At 43.5% G+C, this 24,707-nt stretch overlaps 1 protein-coding gene across 3 annotated transcripts; it reads left to right on the top strand.

Moving 5' to 3' along the window:
* The first annotated feature begins 3,771 nt into the window (after nt 1–3,771).
* Nucleotides 3,772–24,271, top strand: LOC311101207 (beclin-1-like). Of its 3 annotated transcripts, XR_014609898.1 has the most exons (12): nt 3,772–3,845; nt 4,935–5,068; nt 5,192–5,256; nt 5,371–5,429; nt 6,205–6,432; nt 8,354–8,548; nt 11,050–11,196; nt 13,354–13,503; nt 13,749–13,809; nt 14,049–14,191; nt 22,872–23,161; nt 23,395–24,271. XR_014609898.1 is itself a non-coding variant. In XM_084142312.1 (11 exons), exons 2-11 carry the CDS (start codon nt 4,942–4,944, stop codon nt 23,038–23,040), a joined length of 1,344 nt encoding a protein of 447 aa, XP_083998438.1. In that variant the 5' UTR covers nt 3,773–3,828; nt 4,935–4,941; the 3' UTR covers nt 23,041–24,271. The 3 variants fall into 3 exon arrangements, 2 of the variants coding, with proteins under 2 accessions (XP_083998438.1, XP_083998437.1); XM_084142312.1 differs by having other exon boundaries at nt 3,773–3,828; nt 22,872–24,271; XM_084142311.1 differs by having other exon boundaries at nt 3,790–3,845; nt 22,872–24,271.
* The last annotated feature ends 436 nt before the right edge of the window (nt 24,272–24,707 follow it).

Here is a 24,707-nt window from a genome sequence, read left to right as displayed (position 1 = left end):
GAATATGGCAGAATACAAACAGTGTAGCTACTCACTCCGCAAGGGAATTAAACTGGCAAAACATCAGTATAGAGACAAAGTGGAGTCGCAATTCAATGGCTCAGACATGAGACGTATGTGGCAGGGTCTACAGACAATCACGGACTACAAAATAAAAACCAGCCACGTCGCCGACACCGACGTCTCGCTTCCAGACAAGCTAAACACCTTCTTTGCCCACTTTGAGGATAACACAGTGCCACCGACGAGGCCCACTACCAAGGACTGTGGCCTCTCCTTCTCTGTGGCCGACGTGAGTAAGACATTTAAGCATGTTAACCCCCACAAGGCTGCCGGCCCAGACGGCATCCCTAGCCGTGTCCTCAGAGCATTTACAGACATATTCAATCTTTCACTTTCCAAGTCTGCTGTTCCCACATGCTTCAAGATGGCCACCATTGTTCGTGTACCCAAGAAAGCAAAAGTAACTGAACTAAATTACTATCGCCCCGTAGCACTCACCTCTGTCATCATGAAGTGCTTTGAGAGACTTGTCAAGGATCATATCACCTCTACCTTACCTGTGGTCCTCTGTAGCTCAATTGGTAGAGCATGGCGCTTGTAACCCCAGGGTAGTGGGTTCGATCCCCGGGACCACCCATACGTAAAAATGCATGCACGCATGACTGTAAGTCGCTTTGGATAAAAGCGTCTGCTAAATGGCATATTACATATTACATTACATTATCTGTCACCCTAGACCCACTTCAATTTGCTTACCGCCCCAATAGATCCACAGACGATGCAATCGCCATCACACTGCACACTGCCCTTTCCCATCTGGACAAGAGGAATACTTATGTAAGAATGCTGTTCATTGACTATAGCTTAGCATTCAACACCATAGTACCCTCCAAGCTCATCATTAAGCTCGAGGCCCTGGGTCTGAACCCCACCCTGTGCAACTGGGTCCTGGACTTCCTGACGGGCCGCCCCCAGGTGGTGAAGGTAGAAAACAACATCTCCACTTCGCTGATCCTCAACACTGGGGCCCCACAATGGTGCGTGCTCAGCCCCCTCCTGTACTCCCTGTTCACCCATGACTGTGTGGCCAAGCACGCCTCCAACTCAATCATCAAGTTTGCAGACGACACAACAGTAGTAGGCTTGATTACCAACAACGACGAGACAGCCTACAGGGAGGAGGTGAGGGCTCTGGAAGTGTGGTGCCAGGAAAATAACCTCTCACTCAACGTCAACAAAACAAAGGAGATGATCGTGGACTTCAGGAAACAGCAGAGGGTGCACCCCCCTATCCACATCGACGGGACCGCAGTGGAGAAGGTGGAAAGCTTTATGTTCCTTGGCGAACACATCACTGACAAACTGAAATGGTCCACCCACGCAGACAGTGTGGTGAAGAAGGCGCAACAGAGCCTCTTCAACCTCAGGAGGCTGAAGAAATGTGGCTTGGCACCTAAAACCCTCACAAAGTTTTACAGATGCACAGTTGAGAGCATCCTGTCGGGCTGTATCACCGCCTGGTACGGCAACTGCACTGCCCGCAACGGCAGGGCTCTCTAGAGGGTGGTGCGGTCTGCCGAAAGCATTACTGGGGGCAAACTACCCGCCCTTCATGACACCTACAGCACCTGATGTCACAGGAAGGCCAAAAAGATCATCAAGGACATCAACCACCCGAGCCACTGCCTGTTCATCCCACTATCATCCAGAAGGCGAGGTCAGTACAGGTGCAGCAAAGCTGGGACCGAGAGATTGAAAAACAGCTTCTATCTCAAGGCCATCAGACTGTTAAATATCCATCACTAGCACATTAAAGGCTGCTGCTGCCTATTGAAATCACTGGCCACTTTAAGAAATGGAACACTAGTCACTTTAATAATGTTTACATATATTGCACTACTCATCTCATATGTATATACTGTATTCTATTCTATAATATTATACTGTATCTTAGTCCATGCCGCTCTGTCATTGCTTGTCCATATATGTATATATTCTTAAATTCCATTCCTTACTAGTTTTGTGTGTATTGGGTATATGTTGTGAAATTGTTAGATATTACTTGTTAGATATTACTGTCGGAGCTAGAAGCACAAGCACTTCGCTACACCCGCAATAACATCTGCTAAACACGTGTATGTGACAAATAAAATGTGATTTGATACTGCCCACACTGTAGCAATACATGCTCCACGGTCTCTGTTTCCTGACAATAATCACACTTTCCTGTTGGATGCTTTCCTACCACATTTAATGTATTTTTCAACTGGCTGTGTCCCACCCTTAATCTGGTAAAAATAGCCTCCTCTCTTCTGTCCCTTCCTGCCGTCCTCCCCTCCCCGACTTTCCTCTGTACTTGAAATAAATGCCTTCCCTTATCTCTATTCCACTGCTCCTGCCATCTCTGCACCATCACTGTATATATCAGTCTTTTTGCCTCTGCCTTGCTCATTGAAACTTCAACATCCCCACTACTAAGTGCTTGTTTAGCCTGTTCATCTACTGCCTCGTTCCCCTCCACCCCCACATGGGCTGGGACCCAAGTACATCTTATCTGTATAACCATCTGTTTAATCCTGCCATGGGTTTGTAGCACCTCATAAAGCAGGTATTGTCTGCTACGTGAGCTAAACTTCCACCCCACATTCCTGCACTACAAATGCTGACCCAGTACGTCCTGTCCTTGGATCTTTTGAACCATCTGTGTAAATGGCCACAAAATCCTGATAAACAGTATCCAGACGTCTCTTAAACAAATCAGATGGATCAACACCCTCCCTATCTTTCTGCAGTCTCTCCAACACTTCTAGATCAATTACTGGAGGTGGGAGTAGCCATGATGGATTTCCAGGAATAACTACCGTTGGACTAAACTCCCTTCCATACAGTCCCATCTCCTTCACCTGGGTATTACCCACCCACACAAAGCTTGTGTTCTGTCTTCGCTCATGTTCCCAGCATGCCTGTAAAATCCCTTTCGCAGGATGAGACACCCCATGTCCTTGTTGGTTGACCCAATAATTAATTGCCAGCTGCTGTCTCCTAATCTGCAATGGCATATCCCCCATCTCCACCTGTAATGCAGCCAATGGGGACGTCCGAAACACCCCACTACATTTTCTGAGTCCTTGCCCCTGTATGACATCTAGCCTTTCCAGTGAGGTCCGGGCTGCCGAACCATATGCTATACTGCCATAGTCTATTACAGATCGGATCAATGCAACATACATGATCTTCAATGAGGAACGCACAGCCCCCCACTCCTTCCCCGTCAGACAGCGCATCACATTTAGCACCTTCTTACACTTTCCCACCACTCTCTCAATGTGTTCTGCCCAGGTCAGTCTAGTGTCAAAGTATACCCCAAGGAACCTGAAGGCCCCCACCCTCTCCAAGTTTCTCCCATATAACATCAAGCATACCTAATCTCCCACCTTCCTCCTGGTAAAAACCAGTTGAGTTTTCTCTACAGAGAACCTGAATCCCCACATTAATGCCCACCCATCAATTGCTTCCTGTACCTTCCTGACTATGTATGGCACACTTCTTCCCCTCTTCCATAAGGCCCCATCCTCTGCAAATAACGACCTCCCTATATCCGTCTGTACCTGAGAGTAAACATCATTGGTCATGATTGAGAACAACAGAGGACTAATCACACTCCCCTGTGGTGTTGATTCTCCTGTCCTCAATTCAGTTTGGTTTTCCCGCAACTATTTTGACACGTGACCACTACCCCGCCCATTGCAGAATGACGACTTCCATTTTGCGAGCAATGTTATTAACGTCATATCCGTAAGAAACAACAATAAAGCAAGTCCACGGGTAAGAAAACGCTAAAGGTATGTCAAATAAATATATATTTTTGAAATACTTAGGTTTGTATGCTGTTGAAAGGTACATAAATACGAGTCTTTGCCTCTGACATGTTGTTTGCAACTGAAATTTAATCTCCGAGCTAGTACCGTCTGTTAGCCAGCTAACATTATCTAGCTATACGGACGGTACAGTAGTCTGGAGACATGACATTTTTAACAATGCTTTTTTCTGATAAAACTAGTTCATTGCATCCGCCGTGGAGCCCAATTTCATAATATTACCATATGTCCCAGCTGCTTGTCGTAGTTTTGAAGTAATCACGAAAAAACTGTCCTTATTTTAGGGCATTTTTGAGGAACTCTTGAGGTCGTCCCATTGTTTTCTATAGGGGAAAGATAGGTATGTCTGTCTATTTCGCCAAATATCTTGCAATGTGTATATTTTGGATTGTTTCAAGTCGGGCACCATTTTAATCATGATAATCTCCACTTTGTAATTATGTAAGTCTGGGCAGCGAGCTCGGTTGTCATCGATCACTAGACCAGAAATAGTCCGAAGTTTTAATTTTTTCCTCATTACGCAGACATAAGCACAGTTGACACCATCGAGGTGCAGATGTTTACTTTCTACACGAGTTTTTTTTTCTTCAGTTTTGTCCTAAGAACAGATTGTAGTGGTAATGTGAAAGTGATACATTTTGTTGTGCCATTTTGCGAACGTTCGATTTAATTAATTTGCTATGGGCTCGCGCTAGTGTTCCAGCTTAGCCAACGTTCTATTGCCGTTTTTCAGCCTTGGGTGAATTTTGACTCGTTCTATTGTCCAGCCTAAGTACAGTACTAGTTAGCGAGCAAATTAAATGGCATGCTCAGCTGCAGCTAAACGACATCAAGCAAGCTCCATTTTTATCAAATTGTATGGCCTGCCCCTGCCGTTTCATCATATACTAAAGTGACTTTGAAGTTATTATTAGTGAAACAGAGAATTGGAATAGAGTACTTAATCAAGTCGTCAACCAATTTTGCTCACCATAGCTAAGCTAAATTGTGCTAGCAAAGCCACCAGTCACGAGTAGTTTGACTGCCGGCTAACTGTGTTAATTCTGTTTCCAGTGTTGCTATGGAGGGCTCCAAGTCCTCTAGCACCACCATGCAGGTGAGCTTTGTGTGTCAGCGCTGCAGTCAGCCTCTCAAGCTGGACACATCCTTCAATGTGCTAGACCGTGTCACCATCCAGGAACTTATTGGTATGTTTACCCAAGTGTGTGTGTTTGAGAGAAAGATATTGTTTGTTAGAGAGAGAGTGTGTGTGTGAGAGAGCTACAGAGGAAGATATGGATATCGGAGTTGTGCATCTTCTGTCCAACCAGCTCCGCTGGTCACAGTGACGCCAAGCAAACAGACAGAAAGCAGTGACGTGGAAAGTGCACCAGAGGTGAGCGACTGGGCTGGTTCAATCCAATAAATAAATAAATTGTAAACAGGATTCACAGCAATATACTTTGTTCTAACCACTGAAAGGGGTTCTAATTTTCATCTCTTCGTCCAGGAGACCTTTGTGGAAACAAAGCAAGATGGAGTTGCAAGAAAATACATCCCTCCTGCAAGGTAGCATCATGTCTAACTTACTACCTTCCAACCTGCTCTGGTCCTGCTTAGACTACACAGTGTAATGCCCTGCTCTCAACTACCATACCCTCAAGGCCTAGGACAGGGGTATTCAACTCTTACCCTTAGAGGTCCGGAGCCTGCTGGTTTTCTGCTCTACCTGATAATTAATTTCACACACCTGGTGTCCCAGGTCTAAATCAGTCCATGATTAGAGGGGAACAAATACAGTGGAAATGCATTTGGTTCGAGGTCCAGAGTTGAGTTTGAAGGGTCTAGGATGATGTTTACATGGGGAGATTCTCATTTGGGCAAGAGTCCGTCCTCTCTCCTCCGTGACCCGGAAACCGATAAGTGGTCAAGTGGAGTGTCAATTTGTTAGTAGGCAAACGAAAGAGTCTGCTCGTGGTGGCAAGCGCTGAAGTGTTTTAATACCCGCCACACCCCGTTTTTCTCGAAGGAAAAAAAGCATGCAAACGTTTAAAAACAATATGCTACTTATTTTGTATATAAAATGTATTGCACAACTAGCTACATTTGTTTTTATCACTTTACACATATTTTGGGATTCCACACCTGTAAACGTAATTTGCCTGATGACGCACGAGTGGAGGAGTCTCATTTCATACAAGTGCATTTTCGTCCACGTTCACTCTCCTCGCAGTCTCCCCTCGATAACCTTTGACCTTTTTCAAAAGGAGGCAAGAGAGGAGATGGGACGCAGGAGTTGAGCAAAACCAATGAGATTCTCCCATAGTGTGAACTGTGTGTGTAGGATGATGTCCACAGAGAGCACGAACAGCTTCACTCTGATTGGAGAAGCATCGGACGGGGGCAACATGGAGAACCTGAGTCGGAGGCTGAAGGTGACCAGCGATCTGTTTGACATCATGTCGGGCCAGAGTGATGTAGACCACCCGCTGTGTGAGGAGTGCACAGAAACCCTGCTAGACCACCTGGACACACAGCTCAACATCACAGAGAACGAGTGCCAGAACTACAAGTGAGTAGTCATACATTACTACCACACTATAGAACTATACGTGGGTAGTCTACACAATGCAACACATTTTTACTAGATATTTGCTTAGGCAAGGAGTAAAGAAAGACCCACAAAATATATAGTTCTGGGTTTAGACAAATATACTGTTGCTTGGAGCAATATTGTGTGTCAAAAGAGGATCGCTTCTTTGAACGCCCAGATTTTTGCGTGTGTTGTCCTTGTCTGAGTGTATGTACTGTGCATTCAGAAAGTATTCAGACCCCTTCACTTTTTCCACGTTTTGTTACGTTACGGCCTTATTCTAAAATGGATTAAATCGTTTTCTCCCCTCACCAATCTACACAAAATACCCCATGATGACGAAGCAAAAACGTTATTTGTAAAGAATTTTTTGCAAATGTATAAAAAACAAATACGGAAATATTATGTTTACATAAGTATTCAGACCATTTACTCAGTACTTTGTTGAAGCACGTTTGGCAGCAATTACAGCCTCGTCTTCTAAGGTATGACGCTACAAGCTTGGCACACCTGTATTTTAGGAGTTTCTTCCATTCTTCTCTGCAGATCCTCTCAAGCTCTGTCAGGTTGGATGGGCAGCGTTGTTGCACAGCTATTTTCAGGTCTCTCCAGAGATGTTTGATTGGGTTCAAGTCCGGGCTCTGGCTGGGCCACTGAAGGACATTTAGAGACTTGTCCCGAAGCCACTCCTGCGTTGTCTTGGCTGTGTGCTTAGGGTTGTTGTACTCTTGGAAGTTGAACCTTCGCAACCAGTCTGAGGACCTGCGCACTATGGAGCTGAGTGTATGTACTGTGCATTCGGATCTCTCAGTAATTCGCACCGTTCATCTTTCCCTCGATCCTGACTAGTCTCCCAGTCCCTGCATGATGCTGCCACCACCATGCTTCACCGTAGGGATCGTATTGGCCAGGTGATGAGCTTTGCCTGGCCAAAGAGTTCAATCTTGGTTTCATCAGACCAGAAAATCATGTTTCTCATGGTCAGTCCTTTAGGTGCCTTTTGTCAAACTCCAAGTGGGCTGTTATGTGCCTTTTTACTGAGGAGTGGCTTCCGTCTGGCCACTCTACCATAAAGGCCTGATTGGTGGAGTGCTGCACAGATGGTTGTCCTTCTGGAAGGTTCTCCCATCTCCACAGAGGAACTCTGGATCTCTGTCAGAGTGGCCATTGGGTTCTTGGTCACCTCCCTGACCAAGGCCCTTCTCCCCCGATTGCTCAGCTTGGCCGGGCGGCCAGCTCTAGGAAGAGTCTTGGTGGTTCCAAACTTCTTCCATTTAAGAATGATGGAGGCTATTGTGTTTTTGGGGCCATTCAATTCTGCAGACATTTTCTGGTACCCTTCCCCAGATCTGTGCCTCGACACAATCCTGTCTCGGAGCTCTACGGACAATTCGTTCGACCTAATGGCTTGGTTTTTGCTCTGACCTGCACTGTCAACTGTGGGACCTTTTTATATAGACAGGTGTGTGTCTTTCCAAATCATGTCCAATCAATTGAATTTATCACAGGTGGACTCCAAACAAGTCGTAGAAATATTTCAAGGATGATCAATAGAAACAGGATGCACCTGAGCTCAATTTCGAGTCTCATAGCAAAGGGTCTGAATACTTATATAAATAAGGTATTTTTTAAATTATTATTATTATTATTATTTATAAATTTGCGAACATTTCTTGGCCTGTTCTCGCTTTGTCATTATGGGGTATTGTGTGTAGATTGATGAGGGAAAAAATAATAATTTAATCAATTTTAGAATAAGGCTGTAACGTAACAAAATGTGGAAAAAGTGAAGGGGTCTGAATACTTTCCGGATGCACTATGTATTTTATGTTTGTGTGTTTGATTTCCTTGTCTGTGTCTCTGTGTGTGTGTATGTTTTTACATGTGTATCCTCTACCAGGAACTGCCTGGAGCTGCTGTCCCAGCTGCAGGAGGAGGAGGAGGACAGTCTGCTGGGTCAGCTCCAGAAGCTGGGCGAGGAGTCGTCGTTGCTGGTGGGTGAGCTGGAGGTGGTGGAGGAGCAGAGGGCCGCCGTGGCTGAGGATCTGGTCCAGGGACGTAGCCACTCCCAGCAGCTAGACACTGAGGAACTGCAGTGAGTAACACCTGTCTGTTGTGGGGAGAGAGATGACTCCGCCCGTTCTCCAGTCTGAGGACTTTTGGATGATGTACAGTATTTCCAAGTCCAAAGCACTTTGGCTGTCACGCTGTCTCACAGGCAGTGCGAACAAATTCAAGAAACATAGTATTATATACAGTGCATTCGGAAAGTATTCAGACCCCTTGACTTTTTCCACATTTTGTTACGTTACAGCCTTATTCTAAAATTGATGAAATTGTTTTTTCCCCCCTCATCAATCTACGCACAATACCCCATAATGACAAAGCAAAAAGAGGTTTTTTGAAATGTTTGCAAATATATTAATAATAAACGGATATTACATTTACATAAGTATTCAGACCCTTTACTCAATACTTTGTTGAAGCACCTTTGGCAGCGATTACAGCCTTGAGTCTTCTTGGGTATGACGCTACAAGCTTGGCACACCTGTATTTGGGGAGTTTCTCCCATTCTTCTCTGCATATCCTCTCAAGCGCTGTCAGGTTGGCTGGGGAGCATTTCTGCACGTCTATTTTCAGGTATCTCCAGAGATGTTCGATCGGGTTCAAGTCCGGGCTCTGGCTGGGCCACTCAAGGACATTGAGACTTGTCCCGAAACCACGCCTGCGTTGTCTTGGCTGTGTGCTTAGGGTCGTTGTCCAGTTGGAAGGTAAACCTTTGCCGCAGTCTGAGGTCCTGAGCGCTCTGGAGCAGGTTTTCATCAAGGATCTCTCTGTACTTTGCTCCGTTCATCTTTCCCTCGATCCTGACGAGTCTCCCAGTCCCTGTCGCTGAAAAACATTCCCACAGCATGATACTGCCACCACCATGCTTCACCGAAGGGATGGTGCCAGGTTTCCTGCAGACGTGATGCTTGGCATTCAGGCCAAAGAGTTTAATCTTGGTTTCATCAGACCAGAGAATCTTGTTTCTCATGGTCTGAGAGTCCTTTAGATGCCTTTTGGCAAACTCCAAGCGGGCTGTCATGTGCCTTTTACTGAGGAGTGGCTTCCGTCTGGCCACTCTACGATAAAGGCCTGATCGGTGGAGTGCTGCACAGATGGTTGTCCTTCTGGAAGGTTCTCCCATCTCCACAGAGGAACTCTAGAGCTCTGTCAGAGTGACCATCGGGTTCTTGGTCACCTCCCTGACCAAGGCCCTTCTCCCCCGATTGCTCTGTTTGGCCGGGCGGCCAGGTCTAGGAAGAGTCTTGGTGGATCCAAACTTCTTCCATTTAAGAATGATGGCGGCCACTGTGTTCTTGGGGACCTTCAATGCTGCAGACATTTTTTTTGTACCCTTTCCCCAGATCTGTGCCTCGACACAATACTGTCTCGGAGCTCTATGGACAATTCCTTCAACCTCATGGCTTGGTTTTTGCTCTGACATGCACTGTCAACTGTGGGACCTTATATAGACAGGTGTGCCTTTCCAAATCATGTCCAATCAATTGAATTTACCACAGGTGGACTCCAATCAAGTTGTAGAAACATCTCAAGGATGATCATTGGAAAATGGATGCACCTAAGCTCAATTCTGAGTCGCATATCAATGGGTCTGAATACTTATGTGAATGTATTTCAGTTTTTTTATTTTTAATACATTTGCAAACATTTCAAAAACCTGTTTTCGTGTTGTCATTATGGGGTATTTTGTGAAGATTTTAATTTTTTAAAAGTCCATTTTATAATAAGGCTGTAACAAAATGTGGAAAAAGTCAAGGGGTCTGAATACTTTCCGAATGCACTGTAGAGCCATGATTGTATTGAACTCCCTTCCAGCAAAGATTGCTCAAGGGAACAGCCAACCTGTTTTAAAAAAACAGATAAAGCAACACAACACCTGTTCCCTATTTGACCTAGGTATTGTGTGTATGTGTTGATATGTAGGCTATGTGGGACGTTTTAAATGTATGTAGTTCTGTCCTTGAGCTGTTCTTGTCTATTAACGTTCTTTGTTTCATATTTTGTGTGGACCCCAGGAAGAGTAGCTGCTGCTATTGCAACAGCTAATGGGCATAGTAATAAAATGCCAAAATCCCCCTCCAAAAAGATGGATTGTCACATACACCGGATAGGTGCAGTGAATTGTTTTACAGGGTCAGCCATAGTAGTACCACGTCTCTGGAGCAAATTTGACAGATTTTTCAACTTGTTGGCTCGGGAATTTAAACCGGCGACCTTTCGTTTACTGGCCTAATGCTCTAACTGCTAGGGTACCTGCCGCAAATGAGCCTGTGAACCGCGCTCTCACCAACACGCACTTAGTAAACAAATGAATGGGACACCGTTCACCCTACTGGAAACTTGCACAAATGCGTATTTTGAGACTGTATACTGCAAGATGGGTGAATGGGATGAGGCAAAAGTGGGATAGAGATGAAACTTCAAATTGAATTCCAAATCGACCCCTACTCTCTGCAGATATAATTCAGTTTCACAAATGAATGAATCCCTTAGCCTCCCCTGGTGTGTGTGTGTGTCCGTGTGCTCCAGGTACCAGAAGGAGTACAGTGAGTTCAAGCGTCAGCAGCTGGAGCTGGATGATGAGCTGAAGAGTGTGGACAACCAGATGCGCTACTGCCAGTTGCAACTCGACCGCCTGAAGAAGACCAACGTCTTCAACGCCACTTTCCACATCTGGTAAGGACACATACACACAGACGCATACAGACACGTATACATACACTACATGACCATAAGTATGTGGACACCTGCTCGTTGAACATCTCATTTCAAAATCATGGGATTTCTGATCAGTCCCTACACCCAAACGAGGGCATTGCGTTCATCCACCTCTGGCCTGCTGGCTCCCCTTCCTCTGCGGAAGCATAGTTCCCGCTCAGCCCAGTCAAAACTGTTCGCTGCTCTGGCACCCCAATGGTGGAACAAGCTCCCTCACGACGCCAGGACAGCGGAGTCACTCACCACCTTCCGGAGACATTTGAAACCCCACCTCTTTAAGGAATACCTGGGATAGGATAAAGTAATCCTTCTACCCCCCCCTAAAAAAATTAAAATAAAAAAATTGTAAAGTGGTTATCCCACTGGCTATAGGGTGAATGCACCAATTTGTAAGTCGCTCTGGATAAGAGCGTCTGCTAAATGACGTAAATGTATTTAATATGGAGTTGGTCCTCCCCTCTACTCTTCTGGGCAGGCTTTCCACTAGATGTTGGAAGATTGCTGCGGGGACTTGCTTCCATTTAGCCATGAGCATTAGTGAGGTCGGGCACTGATGTTGGGTGATTAGGCCAGGCTCGCAGTCGGCGTTCCAATTCATCCCAAAGGTGTTCGACGGGGTTGAGGTCAGGGCTCTGTGCAGGCCAGTCAAGTTCTTCCACACTGATCTCGACAAACCATTTCTGTATGGACCTCACTTTGTGCACAGGGGCATTCTCATGCTGAAACAGGAAAGGGCCTTCCCTTTCCTGTTTGCCACAAAGTTGGAAGCACAGAATCGTCTAGAATGTCATTGTATGCTGTAGCGTTAAGATTTCCCTTCACTGGAACTAAGGGACCTAGCCCAAACCATGAAAAACTGCCCCAGTCCATTATTTCTCTTCCACCAAACTTTACAGTTGGAACTATACATTGGTGCAGGTAGCGTTCTCCTGGCATCTGCCAAACCAAGATTCGTCCGTCGGACTGCCAGATGGTGAAGCGTGATTCATCACTCCAGAAAACGCATTTCCGCTGCTCCAGTCCAATGGCGGCGAGCTTTACACCACTCAAGCCAACGCTTGGCATTGCGCATGGCGATCTTAGGCTTGTGTGGGGCTGCTCTACCATTTCATGAAGCTCCTGACGAACAGTTCTTGTGCTGACATTGCTTCGAGGCAGTTTGGAACTCGGTAGTGAGTGTTGCAACCGAGGACAGACTATTTTTACGCGCTACCCGCTTCAGCACTCGGAGGTCCCGTTCTGTGAGCTTGTGTGGCCTATCACTTCGCCTGCTGAGCCGTTGTTGCTCCTAGACGTTTCCACTTCACAGTAACAACACTTGAAGTTGACCGGCGCAGCTCTAGCAGGGCAGAAATTTGATGAACTGACTTGTTGGAAAGGTGGCATCCTATGACAGTGCCACGTTGAAAGTCACTGAGCTCTTCAGTAAGGCTATTCAACTGCCAATGTTTGTCTATGGAGATTGCATGGCTGTGTGCTCGATTTTATACATCTGTCAGCAACGGGTGTGGCCGAAATAGCCAAATCCACTAATTTGAAGGGGTGCCCAAATACTTTTGTGTATACAGTGCATTCGGAAAGCTCAGACCCCTTGACTTTTTCCACATTTTGTTACGTTACAGCCTTATTCTAAAATGTATTAAATTGTTTTTATGTGTCTCATAGCAAAGGGTCTGAATAATTATGTAAAGAAGGTATTTCTGCTTGTATTTTTTAACAAATTTGCAAACATTTCTAAACCTGTTTTCGCTTTGTCATTATGGTGTATTGTGTGTAGATTGAGGGAAAAAAATATGCAATCAATTTTAGAATAAGGCTGTAACATAAAGAAATGTGGAAAAAGGGGTCTGAATACTTTCCGAATGCAGAGTATATAGTGTATATACACTCAAATACACCAATGCACAAACACACATCAATTATTGACCAAAATTCTGTCCGTTTAGCTACTTGAATACTCCTCTGTTTGAAGTGGTGGCACTGGCATGCTTGTATTTATCATGAAAGCATAGCTGCCTCTGTCTCTCACCCTTCCTCTTGTCCGTAGAATTCGAAACACTATTTTTTTTACATTGATCGTTTGTAGTAATTATAATACGTTTCTCTGGTCCCCAGGCACAGTGGCCAGTTTGGCACCATCAACAACTTCCGCCTGGGCCGACTACCCAGCGTCCCCGTAGAGTGGAACGAGATCAACGCTGCATGGGGTCAGACCGTGCTACTGCTCCACGCCCTCGCCAACAAAATGGGGCTACGTTTACAGAGGTCAGACATGACATCACCAGAACACATGCTCATACACACACAGGCATGTTGGCCTCTATGCCATGTTACTTCTATCCACAAATACCTGCTTAAACGATGCTGTTTTAAAATTACTAGTATTATCTTCAATTGCTATATAACTATTTGAATCAGTTATTTTATCATATCCAAATGGACATGATACATTGTACAATATTATGTCATCATTAAAGTAATGTAAATATCTTGCTGATCTCGCTCTGCAGATACCGCCTGGTCCCATATGGAAACCACTCTTACCTGGAGTCACTCACAGACAAGTCTAAGGTAATGATTGTTACGAACATGTAAGGTCTCAAACTTAAAAGCTTTCACATGTAGTGTACAATGAACACACCGCTGGCTACTATATGGAGACAAACAAAAATGTTTACAGAGCTGTGAAAAAAGTGAACTATCCCTTGAATATTATTTTGCAATACTCATTAGACTTGCCCAAGCCAACTCACATGAATAGGCTATGTTCTATTTGGTACATTCCACTCTCACTTTCCTGTTGTGTGTAGGAGCTACCACTGTACTGTTCGGGGGGGCTGCGCTTCTTCTGGGACAACAAGTTTGACCATGCCATGGTGGCCTTCCTGGACTGTGTGCAGCAGTTCAAGGAGGAGGTGGAGAAGGGAGACACGGGATTCTGCCTGCCCTACAGGTCAGTCAACTAGCAGACGTCATCGAATTAGAATTGTAATCATCGGTGGATTATGCGGAGATAAAGGATTAAGCGGGTAAACTTTAGTCTTGTGCAAGTTATACAACTCAATTAATTAGGGGTTCACAGCAAACCTGTGAATACCTATTGTTATTGTTTTCTTATTTAGATTTGTTTTTCTTGACATGGTCAAATAACGCAAGCATAGATTGGTCACTTTTTTCCTAATTTGGCACACAAACTAGAGGCCATGAGTAACTTGGTCAAAAAGAATGGCACCAATTGGCCTATATGGGGCGCTGTTATAAGAAGTCTCACTTACATTTTACATTTTAGTCATTTAGCAGACGCTCTTATCCAGAGCGACTTACAGGAGCAATTAGGGTTAAGTGCCTTGCTCAAGGGCACATTTACGTCAATTAGCAGACGCTCTTATCCAGAGCGACTCACAAATTGGTGCATTCACCCTATAGCCAGTGGGATAACCACTTTACAATTTTTTTTGGGGGGGGGTAGAAGGATTACTTTATCCTATCCCAGGTATTCCTTAAAGAGGTGGGGTTTCAAATGTCTCCGGAACACTCATATCTGTTGCCCCGTTTGACATGGGCTGCGTTTACACAGGCAGCCCAATTCTGATATTTTTTCCACTAATTGGTCTTTTGGCCAATCACATTAGATATTTTTCAGATCTGATTGGCCAAAAGACCATTTAGTGAAAAAAATATCTAAATTGGGCTGCCTGTGTAAACGCAGCCCTAGGGACTTGAAACTTTGTATGTAGGCGTCTTCCCTCATGCTGAACAAATTTGCCTCAAGGACCGATAAGGTCCGCCATGATAGATTTTCCTCCATCTTGGAAATTTTGAAAAATGTAGTTTTAGAAGTCAAGAGATTGGTAAAGAGATGGCTGAGTTATTGATGAATCAGGAATTCCGATTTACAAAATCTTTTGTAAATCAATTCCACAATGGCCTATCAACTTTAACATTATTATGATGAACCATTTTAAGTTTAGCTATGTAACGCTATTGCTTAAAATAATCATACAAAATCTTCTCTTGTAAATAAGAGTTTGTTCTTAACTGACTTGCCTAGTTAAATTAAATAAAAGTCAGATTCACTCCAAATTTGGTCTTTGAGGCATCACAATAGTCCCTAAAGAGTTTAAAATAACGTTGATGCATTCAAAGATGGCCACACTATACCAGTAGATGCATATTTGCACATATGCTAAAATACTTTTTAAATGTTATTCTAATGAACCATAGGACGGACCAAATGTGTAATGTAGGCCTATGGTACATGTCTTAACTTAGTTTGAGAAAAGCTAAGGTATTGGTCAGAAGATGGCTGAGTTATCACCAATTTGTAAGTCGCTCTGGATAAGAGCGTCTGCTAAATGACGAAAATGTAAATGTTATTGACTGACAAAAAAATCGAAATTTACGTGCCCATTTAAATCCACTCCACAGTGGCCTATCAACTTTAAACTTGTTATCGCCATCATGTAAGATGAACCACACTGATTTGGTATTGATATATAAAAAAACAAGGTTAACATTAACAACTCATTCTTTGAGCATTAGCGTTACATATGCAATCTTCTCCTCATGAATCATCAGTCAGATTCACTCCAGATTTTGTATTTAGACTCATTACATCTTTAATGGTTTTGAGAAAAAAATTGTTGCTGCATTCAAATATGCCGGCACTGTACCTATAGATGCACGTTAGCACATATGCTGATGCTAGAAATACTTAAAATCTCATGAACCATAAATCAGATTGACTCCAGATTTGGTATATTGACTCAATGAATTAGCCTCTAATGAATGAGAATGATTAGTTGCTGCATTGTCACACACCACCACTAGATTGCACCATATCACACCAGGGACATGGGGCTATGAAATTTGGTATGTGAACCTTATGTACAGTGCATTCGGAAAGTATTCAGACCCCTTCCCCTTTTCCACATTTTGTTACGTTACAGCCTTATTCTAAAATTGATTAAATCGTTTTTTCCCCCTCAATCTACACACAATACCCCATAATGACAAAGCGAAAACAGGTTTAGAAAATTTTGCAAATTTATATAAAAAAATAAATAAACATTATTTACATAAGTATTCAGACGTCATTAACACCAGTGAGACAATATTCACATCCTATAATAATTTAACCATTATGGCTGTGTTTACACAGGCAGACAAATTCTTGTATTTAAAAAAAAATACTTTTGACAAATCATATCAGATCTTTTTCAGAACTGATCTGATTGTTCAAAAGAATTTGGCTGCCTGTGTAAACGCAGCCAATGTTTTATTTTCACCTCGTTGCCTCTGGACAATTTGGCTTGAGAAACTCTGGAAAATCCCGATTGCCTTAACTAATGTTGTACGCACTTACCTGTAGTGTATTGCAATTTGCAATCAATACAATTCCTAAACCTTACCAAATGTACACCATAACACGGGTAACTACACAATGGACACGCTCAAAGGGATGCACAAGGGCTATGTTTAGACAGGCAGCCCAATTCTGATCTTTTCCCACTAATTGGTCTTTTGACCAATCAGATAAGATCTTTTAACATCAGATCTTTTTCAGAGCTGATTGGTCAAAAGACCAATTAGTAAAAAAATATAAGAATTGGTCTGCCTGTCTAAATGCAGTCAAGAACAAAACAGTTAAGAGAACAATTCTAAAACCACATCTTATTCAAACCATATTTGGTAAGTAGAACAAATTAATTTCTAATGAGTTTAACAAAATAAAGTCCAGACATCAAAGATAATCCCAATATACCAATACACTAATGCTGAAAATATTTCACAAATCTTAACAAACCATTACTCAAATTGACCCCCGAATTGGTATATAAACTCAATACATTAAGTAATGAGTTTAAGAATCATTACCTGCTGCATTCAAAGATAACAACATACAGCACTAGACTTAACTTCTCTTGCATCATCCTTGTGGTATTGAAAGATAATCATGGTAAAGCTTTCGCTGATTGCACATAAAGGATGATAGGTCCTACCTGATAGAGTGCTTGCTTTGTTATCCAACTGATATGGTGTCTTTTCTGTCATCCTGTGAACCCCATTCATTGCTGCTTGCAGCTATATATATTTTTTTTTTTCTTCCAATTCATAAAAAATGGTTAGACTCTTACATTTCCCATTTATTAGATCATGAAAACACAAATATTCAGATTTGTATCTTCATATTTTATTTCCTCTACTTTCCTGCACCAGTAACAAATCTGACTGAAAACGATTTAGAGTTCTTTGGATTTTATTGAAGAAATACAGGTGTTTCTGTAGATTTGAGGAACTGCTGACTACAGTTGGTTTTGAATACAATACTACTGCCTCCTAGTAGTACTGCTTCTTCTTGGAACCCTCATAGATTCCAAGGTAGAAGTCATATTTTGGGCAACAGCAGGTCTAGCAGTCACTGTCAGTTCAATACAAAAGAGTGACAGACTCTGGTCCCTTGGTGCATCATACCACGGTGCCCCTGAGCCGGTGCTTGGTGGAGTCATAGACCCCCATTTGGAGCTCTTGGAGGAGAGCTTGGCACAGATTTCGCTGTGTTTCCCAAGGTGTCTGGGATCAAAGCACCGGCCGCAGTGCTCACACGGCTTCAGTTTGGAGTTGGCTGCACTCCTCCCAAATCAACGTTTCACCTCCACATGAAAGAATGGACGTTATCAGATGGGCCGAAGAATGGAGAGCTAGGGCAACAAATACAAGACAATATATTAGCATGGCCTTGAAATTTAAGCTACTTTATCTGTCAGTCTTTTTTCTCTTCCTTATTCATTCTTCACTCATTCAGTTTTAATTCCTGGGTGACACTGATCAACGAGGGCTGCCCTCTGGTCTGACTGACTGTAATGGTTCCTCCTTGGCATCATTGTTTTTAATTTTTTTATATTAAAACATACAATCTACCTGCAGTGAAGCCGTTCAACATTTACATGACATTCAGTCATCTAGCAGACACTCCCATCCAGAGCGACACACAGGAGCAACCAGGGTCAAGCGCCCCGCCCAACGGCACGTCGACCTGATCACCACCAAGTCAAAACGGGGACCCCAATCTAGCGACCTATCAGCCACCGGCCCAACCACCAGGCCACCAACCATCCAAGATCCCCCCCCACAGTTCCCCAAGAGCTGCCCCTCAACCAACTCTACAGAGCTGCGATGATTGTATGCCCCAAATATTCAACAGTTTGTTGGTGTCAAGGATTCTGTACAATAATTTTAGCTGAAAGGTACAAAGTCTTAAATCTTGCGTCATTTTACATACAGTGGGGAGAACAAGTATTTGATACACTGCCGATTTTGCAGGTTTTCCTACTTACAAAGCATGTAGAGGTCTGTAATCTTTAGCATAGGTACACTTCAACTGTGAGAGACGGAATCAAAAAAAAAAAAAATCCAGAAAATCACATTGTATGATTTTTAAGTAATTAATTTGCATTTTATTGCATGACATAAGTATTTGATACATCAAAAGCAGAACTTAATATTTGGTACAGAAACCTGTGTTTGCAATTACAGAGATCATACGTTCCCTGTAGGTCTTGACCAGGTTTGCACACACTGCAGCAGGGATTTTGGCCCACTCCTCCATACAGACCTTCTCCAGATCCTTCAGGTTTCGGGGCTGTCGCTGGGCAATACGGACTTTCAGCTCCCTCCAACGATTTTCTATTGGGTTCAGGTCTGGAGACTGGCTAGGCCACTCCAGGACCTTGAGATGCTTCTTACGGAGCCACTCCTTAGTTGCCCTGGCTGTGTGTTTCGGGTCGTTGTCATGCTGGAAGACCCAGCCACGACCCATCTTCAATGCTCTTACTGAGGGAAGGAGGTTGTTGGCCAAGATCTCGCGATACATGGCCCCATCCATCCTCCCCTCAATACGGTGCAGTCGTCCTGTCCCCTTTGCAGAAAAGCATCCCCAAAGAATGATGTTTCCACCTCCATGCTTCACAGTTGGGATGGTGTTCTTGGGGTTGTACTCATCCTTCTTCTTCCTCCAAACACGGCGAGTGGAGTTTAGACCAAAAAGCTCTATTTTTGTCTCATCAGACCACATGACCTTCTCCCATTCCTCCTCTGGATCATCCAGATGGTCATTGGCAAACTTCAGACGGGCCTGGACATGCGCTGGCTTGAGCAGGGGGACCTTGCGTGCGCTGCAGGATTTTAATCCATGACGGCGTAGTGTGTTACTAATGGTTTTCTTTGAGACTGTGGTCCCAGCTCTCTTCAGGTCATTGACCAGGTCCTGCCGTGTAGTTCTGGGCTGATCCCTCACCTTCCTCATGATCATTGATACCCCACAAGGTGAGATCTTGCATGAAGCCCCAGACCGAGGGTGATTGACCGTCATCTTGAACTTCTTCCATTTTCTATAATTGCGCCAACAGTTGTTGCCTTCTCACCAAGCTGCTTGCCTATTGTGCTGTAGCCCATCCCAGCCTTGTGCAGGTCTATAATTTTATCCCTGATGTCCTTACACAGCTCTCTGGTCTTGGCCATTGTGGAGAGGTTGGAGTCTGTTTGATTGAGTGTGTGGACATGTGTCTTTTATACAGGTAACGAGTTCAAACAGGTGCAGTTAATACAGGTAATGAGTGGAGAACAGGAGGGCTTCTTAAAGAAAAACTAACAGGTCTGTGAGAGACGGAATTCTTACTGGTTGGTAGGTGATCAAATACTTATGTCATGCAATAAAATGCAAATTAACTACTTAAAAATCATACAATGTGATTTTCTGGATTTTTGATGATTGTATGCCCCAAATATTCAACAGTTTGTTGGTGTCAAGGATTCTGTACAATAATTTTAGCTGAAAGGTACAAAGTCTTAAATCTTGCGTCATTTTACATACAGTGGGGAGAACAAGTATTTGATACACTGCCGATTTTGCAGGTTTTCCTACTTACAAAGCATGTAGAGGTCTGTAATTTTTAGCATAGGTACACTTCAACTGTGAGAGACGGAATCTAAAACAAAAATCCAGAAAATCACATTGTATGATTTTTAAGTAGTTAATTTGCATTTTATTGCATGACATAAGTATTTGATCACCTACCAACCAGTAAGAATTCCGTCTCTCACAGACCTGTTAGTTTTTCTTTAAGAAGCCCTCCTGTTCTCCACTCATTACCTGTATTAACTGCACCTGTTTGAACTCGTTACCTGTATAAAAGACACATGTCCACACACTCAATCAAACAGACTCCAACCTCTCCACAATGGCCAAGACCAGAGAGCTGTGTAAGGACATCAGGGATAAAATTATAGACCTGCACAAGGCTGGGATGGGCTACAGCACAATAGGCAAGCAGCTTGGTGAGAAGGCAACAACTGTTGGCGCAATTATAGAAAATGGAAGAAGTTCAAGATGACGGTCAATCACCCTCGGTCTGGGGCTTCATGCAAGATCTCACCTTGTGGGGTATCAATGATCATGAGGAAGGTGAGGGATCAGCCCAGAACTACACGGCAGGACCTGGTCAATGACCTGAAGAGAGCTGGGACCACAGTCTCAAAGAAAACCATTAGTAACACACTACGCCGTCATGGATTAAAATCCTGCAGCGCACGCAAGGTCCCCCTGCTCAAGCCAGCGCATGTCCAGGCCCGTCTGAAGTTTGCCAATGACCATCTGGATGATCCAGAGGAGGAATGGGAGAAGGTCATGTGGTCTGATGAGACAAAAATAGAGCTTTTTGGTCTAAACTCCACTCGCCGTGTTTGGAGGAAGAAGAAGGATGAGTACAACCCCAAGAACACCATCCCAACTGTGAAGCATGGAGGTGGAAACATCATTCTTTGGGGATGCTTTTCTGCAAAGGGGACAGGACGACTGCACCGTATTGAGGGGAGGATGGATGGGGCCATGTATCGCGAGATCTTGGCCAACAACCTCCTTCCCTCAGTAAGAGCATTGAAGATGGGTCGTGGCTGGGTCTTCCAGCATGACAACGACCCGAAACACACAGCCAGGGCAACTAAGGAGTGGCTCCGTAAGAAGCATCTCAAGGTCCTGGAGTGGCCTAGCCAGTCTCCAGACCTGAACCCAATAGAAAATCGTTGGAGGGAGCTGAAAGTCCGTATTGCCCAGCGACAGCCCCGAAACCTGAAGGATCTGGAGAAGGTCTGTATGGAGGAGTGGGCCAAAATCCCTGCTGCAGTGTGTGCAAACCTGGTCAAGACCTACAGGGAACGTATGATCTCTGTAATTGCAAACACAGGTTTCTGTACCAAATATTAAGTTCTGCTTTTGATGTATCAAATACTTATGTCATGCAATAAAATGCAAATTAATTACTTAAAAATCATACAATGTGATTTTCTGGATTTTTTTTTTTTTTGATTCCGTCTCTCACAGTTGAAGTGTACCTATGCTAAAAATTACAGACCTCTACATGCTTTGTAAGTAGGAAAACCTGCAAAATCGGCAGTGTATCAAATACTTGTTCTCCCCACTGTAACTCACACCCTGTGCCATGGAATCGGTACATCAAAAATCTCTTCCCAGCTAGTTTGTAATCTGTATGGCACAGGTGTCAACATCCTGGTCCTCAAATGAAATTGGTATACTTTCCTATTTATTATATTTTTGTTTGCCTTCAACATAATAATAATAATAATAATATGCCATTTAGCAGACGCTTTTATCCAAAGCGACTTACAGTCATGCGTGCATACATTTTTGTGTATCTTGGTGCTATGGCGGTAGATGTCTTTCACCACGCAGGTTTAATCCCTCTTGGTCTGGATGGGTCGCAGTGGCAAAGTCAAAATTGTCCCAAAAAATCATCATTGGTATTAATTTAATGTTAGGATTAAAATCAGATTAAATGACTGTGCTAGCTAGTGACCACTGCAGAGCTGCCTCCAGGTCAAGATTCATGACAATAAATGCCAACCTGCCCTGGGACTGGCAGCACCAACAAGGTTCCCTGTTGAAGCATTATCTTCCTGTAGCGGGTGTAGGACTCTTCAGCATGAAGGAGCTTGACAGGGGCATCTTTTGCAGCTCGATCTGCAACCAAGTTTTTGTTTAGTAGCTATATTTGATGGTGATCTTCTGTAATAACTATCTAAGGAGGACTCTGCTATGTCATAATAGACCATAATATACTGACCAAAATGGTGAATGTGACCTACCAGTGTTGAACTGCATGCCCACATCTCGTATTTAAACATGGCACTTTTCTTTGAGGGGAAACATCACTGTACGCGCTGAATTTGTACATTACACATCAATTGGCTTTGTAACACATTTAAATCTACAAAATGACAATTGACGTCTGTACGCAAGTGTGTGTGCAGTTACTGATGGGCCAAGATAAAGCATATGTAGCCCTGCACCGACACACCTGATTTCAAGAGCTTTGACATTAGTTGCATCAGTGCAAAGCTACAACAAGGCTAGAACTGTGTGGTGGTCGCCCGACCAGGAGGTTGAGAAACATTGATCTAATTGATTAACTTTCCAATCGTACACATAATCTGTAGATAAACATTTTGGTGTTAGCAGCTCTAGATGTTGCACAAGGGTCTTTCACACCTCTTGAGGAAGAAATAAAGACAAACACTTGGGTTTGAGGTTTAACGCAACTTTTTCTGTTATGGGTCAGGATGGACGTGGAGAAGGGCAAGATTGAGGACACAGGCGGCAGCGGCGGCTCCTACTCCATCAAGACCCAGTTCAACTCGGAGGAGCAGTGGACCAAAGCGCTTAAGTTTATGTTAACCAACCTCAAGTGGGGCCTGGCGTGGGTGTCGTCTCAGTTCTATAACCGATAGAGGAAGATGACACCTTGAACTATGGCCCTTCTAAAACCACAATTCTGTCTCAAACCTTTTGAGAAGGTGGGAAGAGGACTGGAGGAGATGTGAGGAAGGACTTTTGAGATTCACACCTGGTGTGAGTTCCAATCCAATAAGTATTGTTTCCTTGTTATCCAATTTCCATATTGACCATTTGAAAGGGCTAGATGACTTTAATTGTACACAAAATGTTCAATTCCACCTAGACAAGTAGTGGTAAATAAGGAAATATGAAAGGGGAGCCATCTGAGACTTTTGGAACATGTCCCAGGAGTGCATCTTAATAGTAGCTAAGTGCTTCCGGTTGTCTCTCTTCCTTCATATGTACAGATCTTACAACACTGGATAGGTGAAAGCATCAAATGCTGGGAAGGAGACTAGGAGAGGAAGCCACATTGAACTACTGAGATGCAGCACTGGAATGTGCTCGTATGGATCACATGCTTCCTACTTTGCTCCAGAAGCAAGACTAGAGGCACTAATCTGGTTTTGTGCCTATTTTTCTTCAATTGGTTTTTGTGTTTGAGGTTCAACCCAATTCTAGCCACATTGTGCACATTTTAATAAAGTTTGTTTCTATTACTGAAAATGGTTTAATTTCACCATGCGTTGGAACTGATGTTTTCCTAGTCTGTTCTCATCTCCCCACTCGCGGGGCGCACTGAGTGTCCACCGAAAGCTTTGGCGTCGGGATTATACAATGTTCTTTTGTTTATCGGCACTTAACAAGTCTTGATCCTTTTACTACAAACGACTGCTTGGTGTGGATTTAAATGTAGACAAGGAGGCTTGTGGCAGTACATAATGTCCATAACACTGTGATTGGTTTTTCAGGTTCTTTCCCCCTATGATAGAACTCCTTACGTAAAATAATATTTGCCACAATGGCAACAGTCAGTAGTTGTTCTGACGCAATTGTCAATACCATGTGAGAAGTGTCTCGTAGAAGAAATTCTGACATTTTATTTCATTGCACTGAATACATGTATTACGTCTGATATGAGGTTGGGTTGTTGATTTTGATGGTAGCTAGCTCTGTATATTTCAGTATTACCAGTTAGGCTATTCTGCTTTTCTCTGGTATACAACAAGAACATGCTTATGTGAATTCAGGTTTCACAATGTACTGAAATAACTTTGTATATATTATGTTGGAATTTTGATTGTGACATTGCACAATTTGCAATAAAGGAGAATTGTTATCTTATTTTGACATATTCCTTGATGTTTTAAAAATATTCTCACAAACCACAGTCATACCAAAAGTCAGTTTAATGGTTTGTATGCGGTTCTGCTGAGTCTCTCTCTCTAGCCTCACAGTAGCCACCCCCGAAAGTTATTTAAAAATATGGACTGAACCATCCAAATAAAGTCCACTCCCACCCATTCCAATATCCAAGAAAATCAGTCAAATGTGACGATCCTAGTAATAACGACTGCCTTCTTTCTCTTAGACGTGTGTAAAACATAACGGTGCTGTATCAGCCAGGCATGCTTTCAACTTTGGTCATCAGAAATAGGAACTCCCACCTTCATTAAAGCCCTTCAAAAAAGTTAACGGCTCATCATTGGGGGAACAATTGGGAAATATATACAATTCAAGCAAAAAGGGGAAAAAAACAGAATGGCGCCATTTTGGTTTT

This window comes from Coregonus lavaretus, assembly GCF_964263955.1.
Source record: "Coregonus lavaretus genome assembly, chromosome: 25".
Taxonomy (NCBI): Eukaryota; Metazoa; Chordata; class Actinopteri; order Salmoniformes; family Salmonidae; genus Coregonus; species Coregonus lavaretus.
This window is presented reverse-complemented; position numbering and strand designations above follow the sequence as displayed.

Excerpts from the sequence above, each read along its gene's own strand:
- LOC311101207 (XM_084142312.1), top strand. The coding sequence starts at position 4,942 with ATGGAGGGCTCCAAGTCCTCTAGCACCACCATGCAGGTGAGCTTTGTG. Across the intron at positions 5,069-5,191 it reads CACCATCCAGGAACTTATTG|CTCCGCTGGTCACAGTGACG; the intron begins GTATGTTTACCC and ends CTGTCCAACCAG. Across the intron at positions 11,197-13,353 it reads AACGCCACTTTCCACATCTG|GCACAGTGGCCAGTTTGGCA; the intron begins GTAAGGACACAT and ends TCTGGTCCCCAG.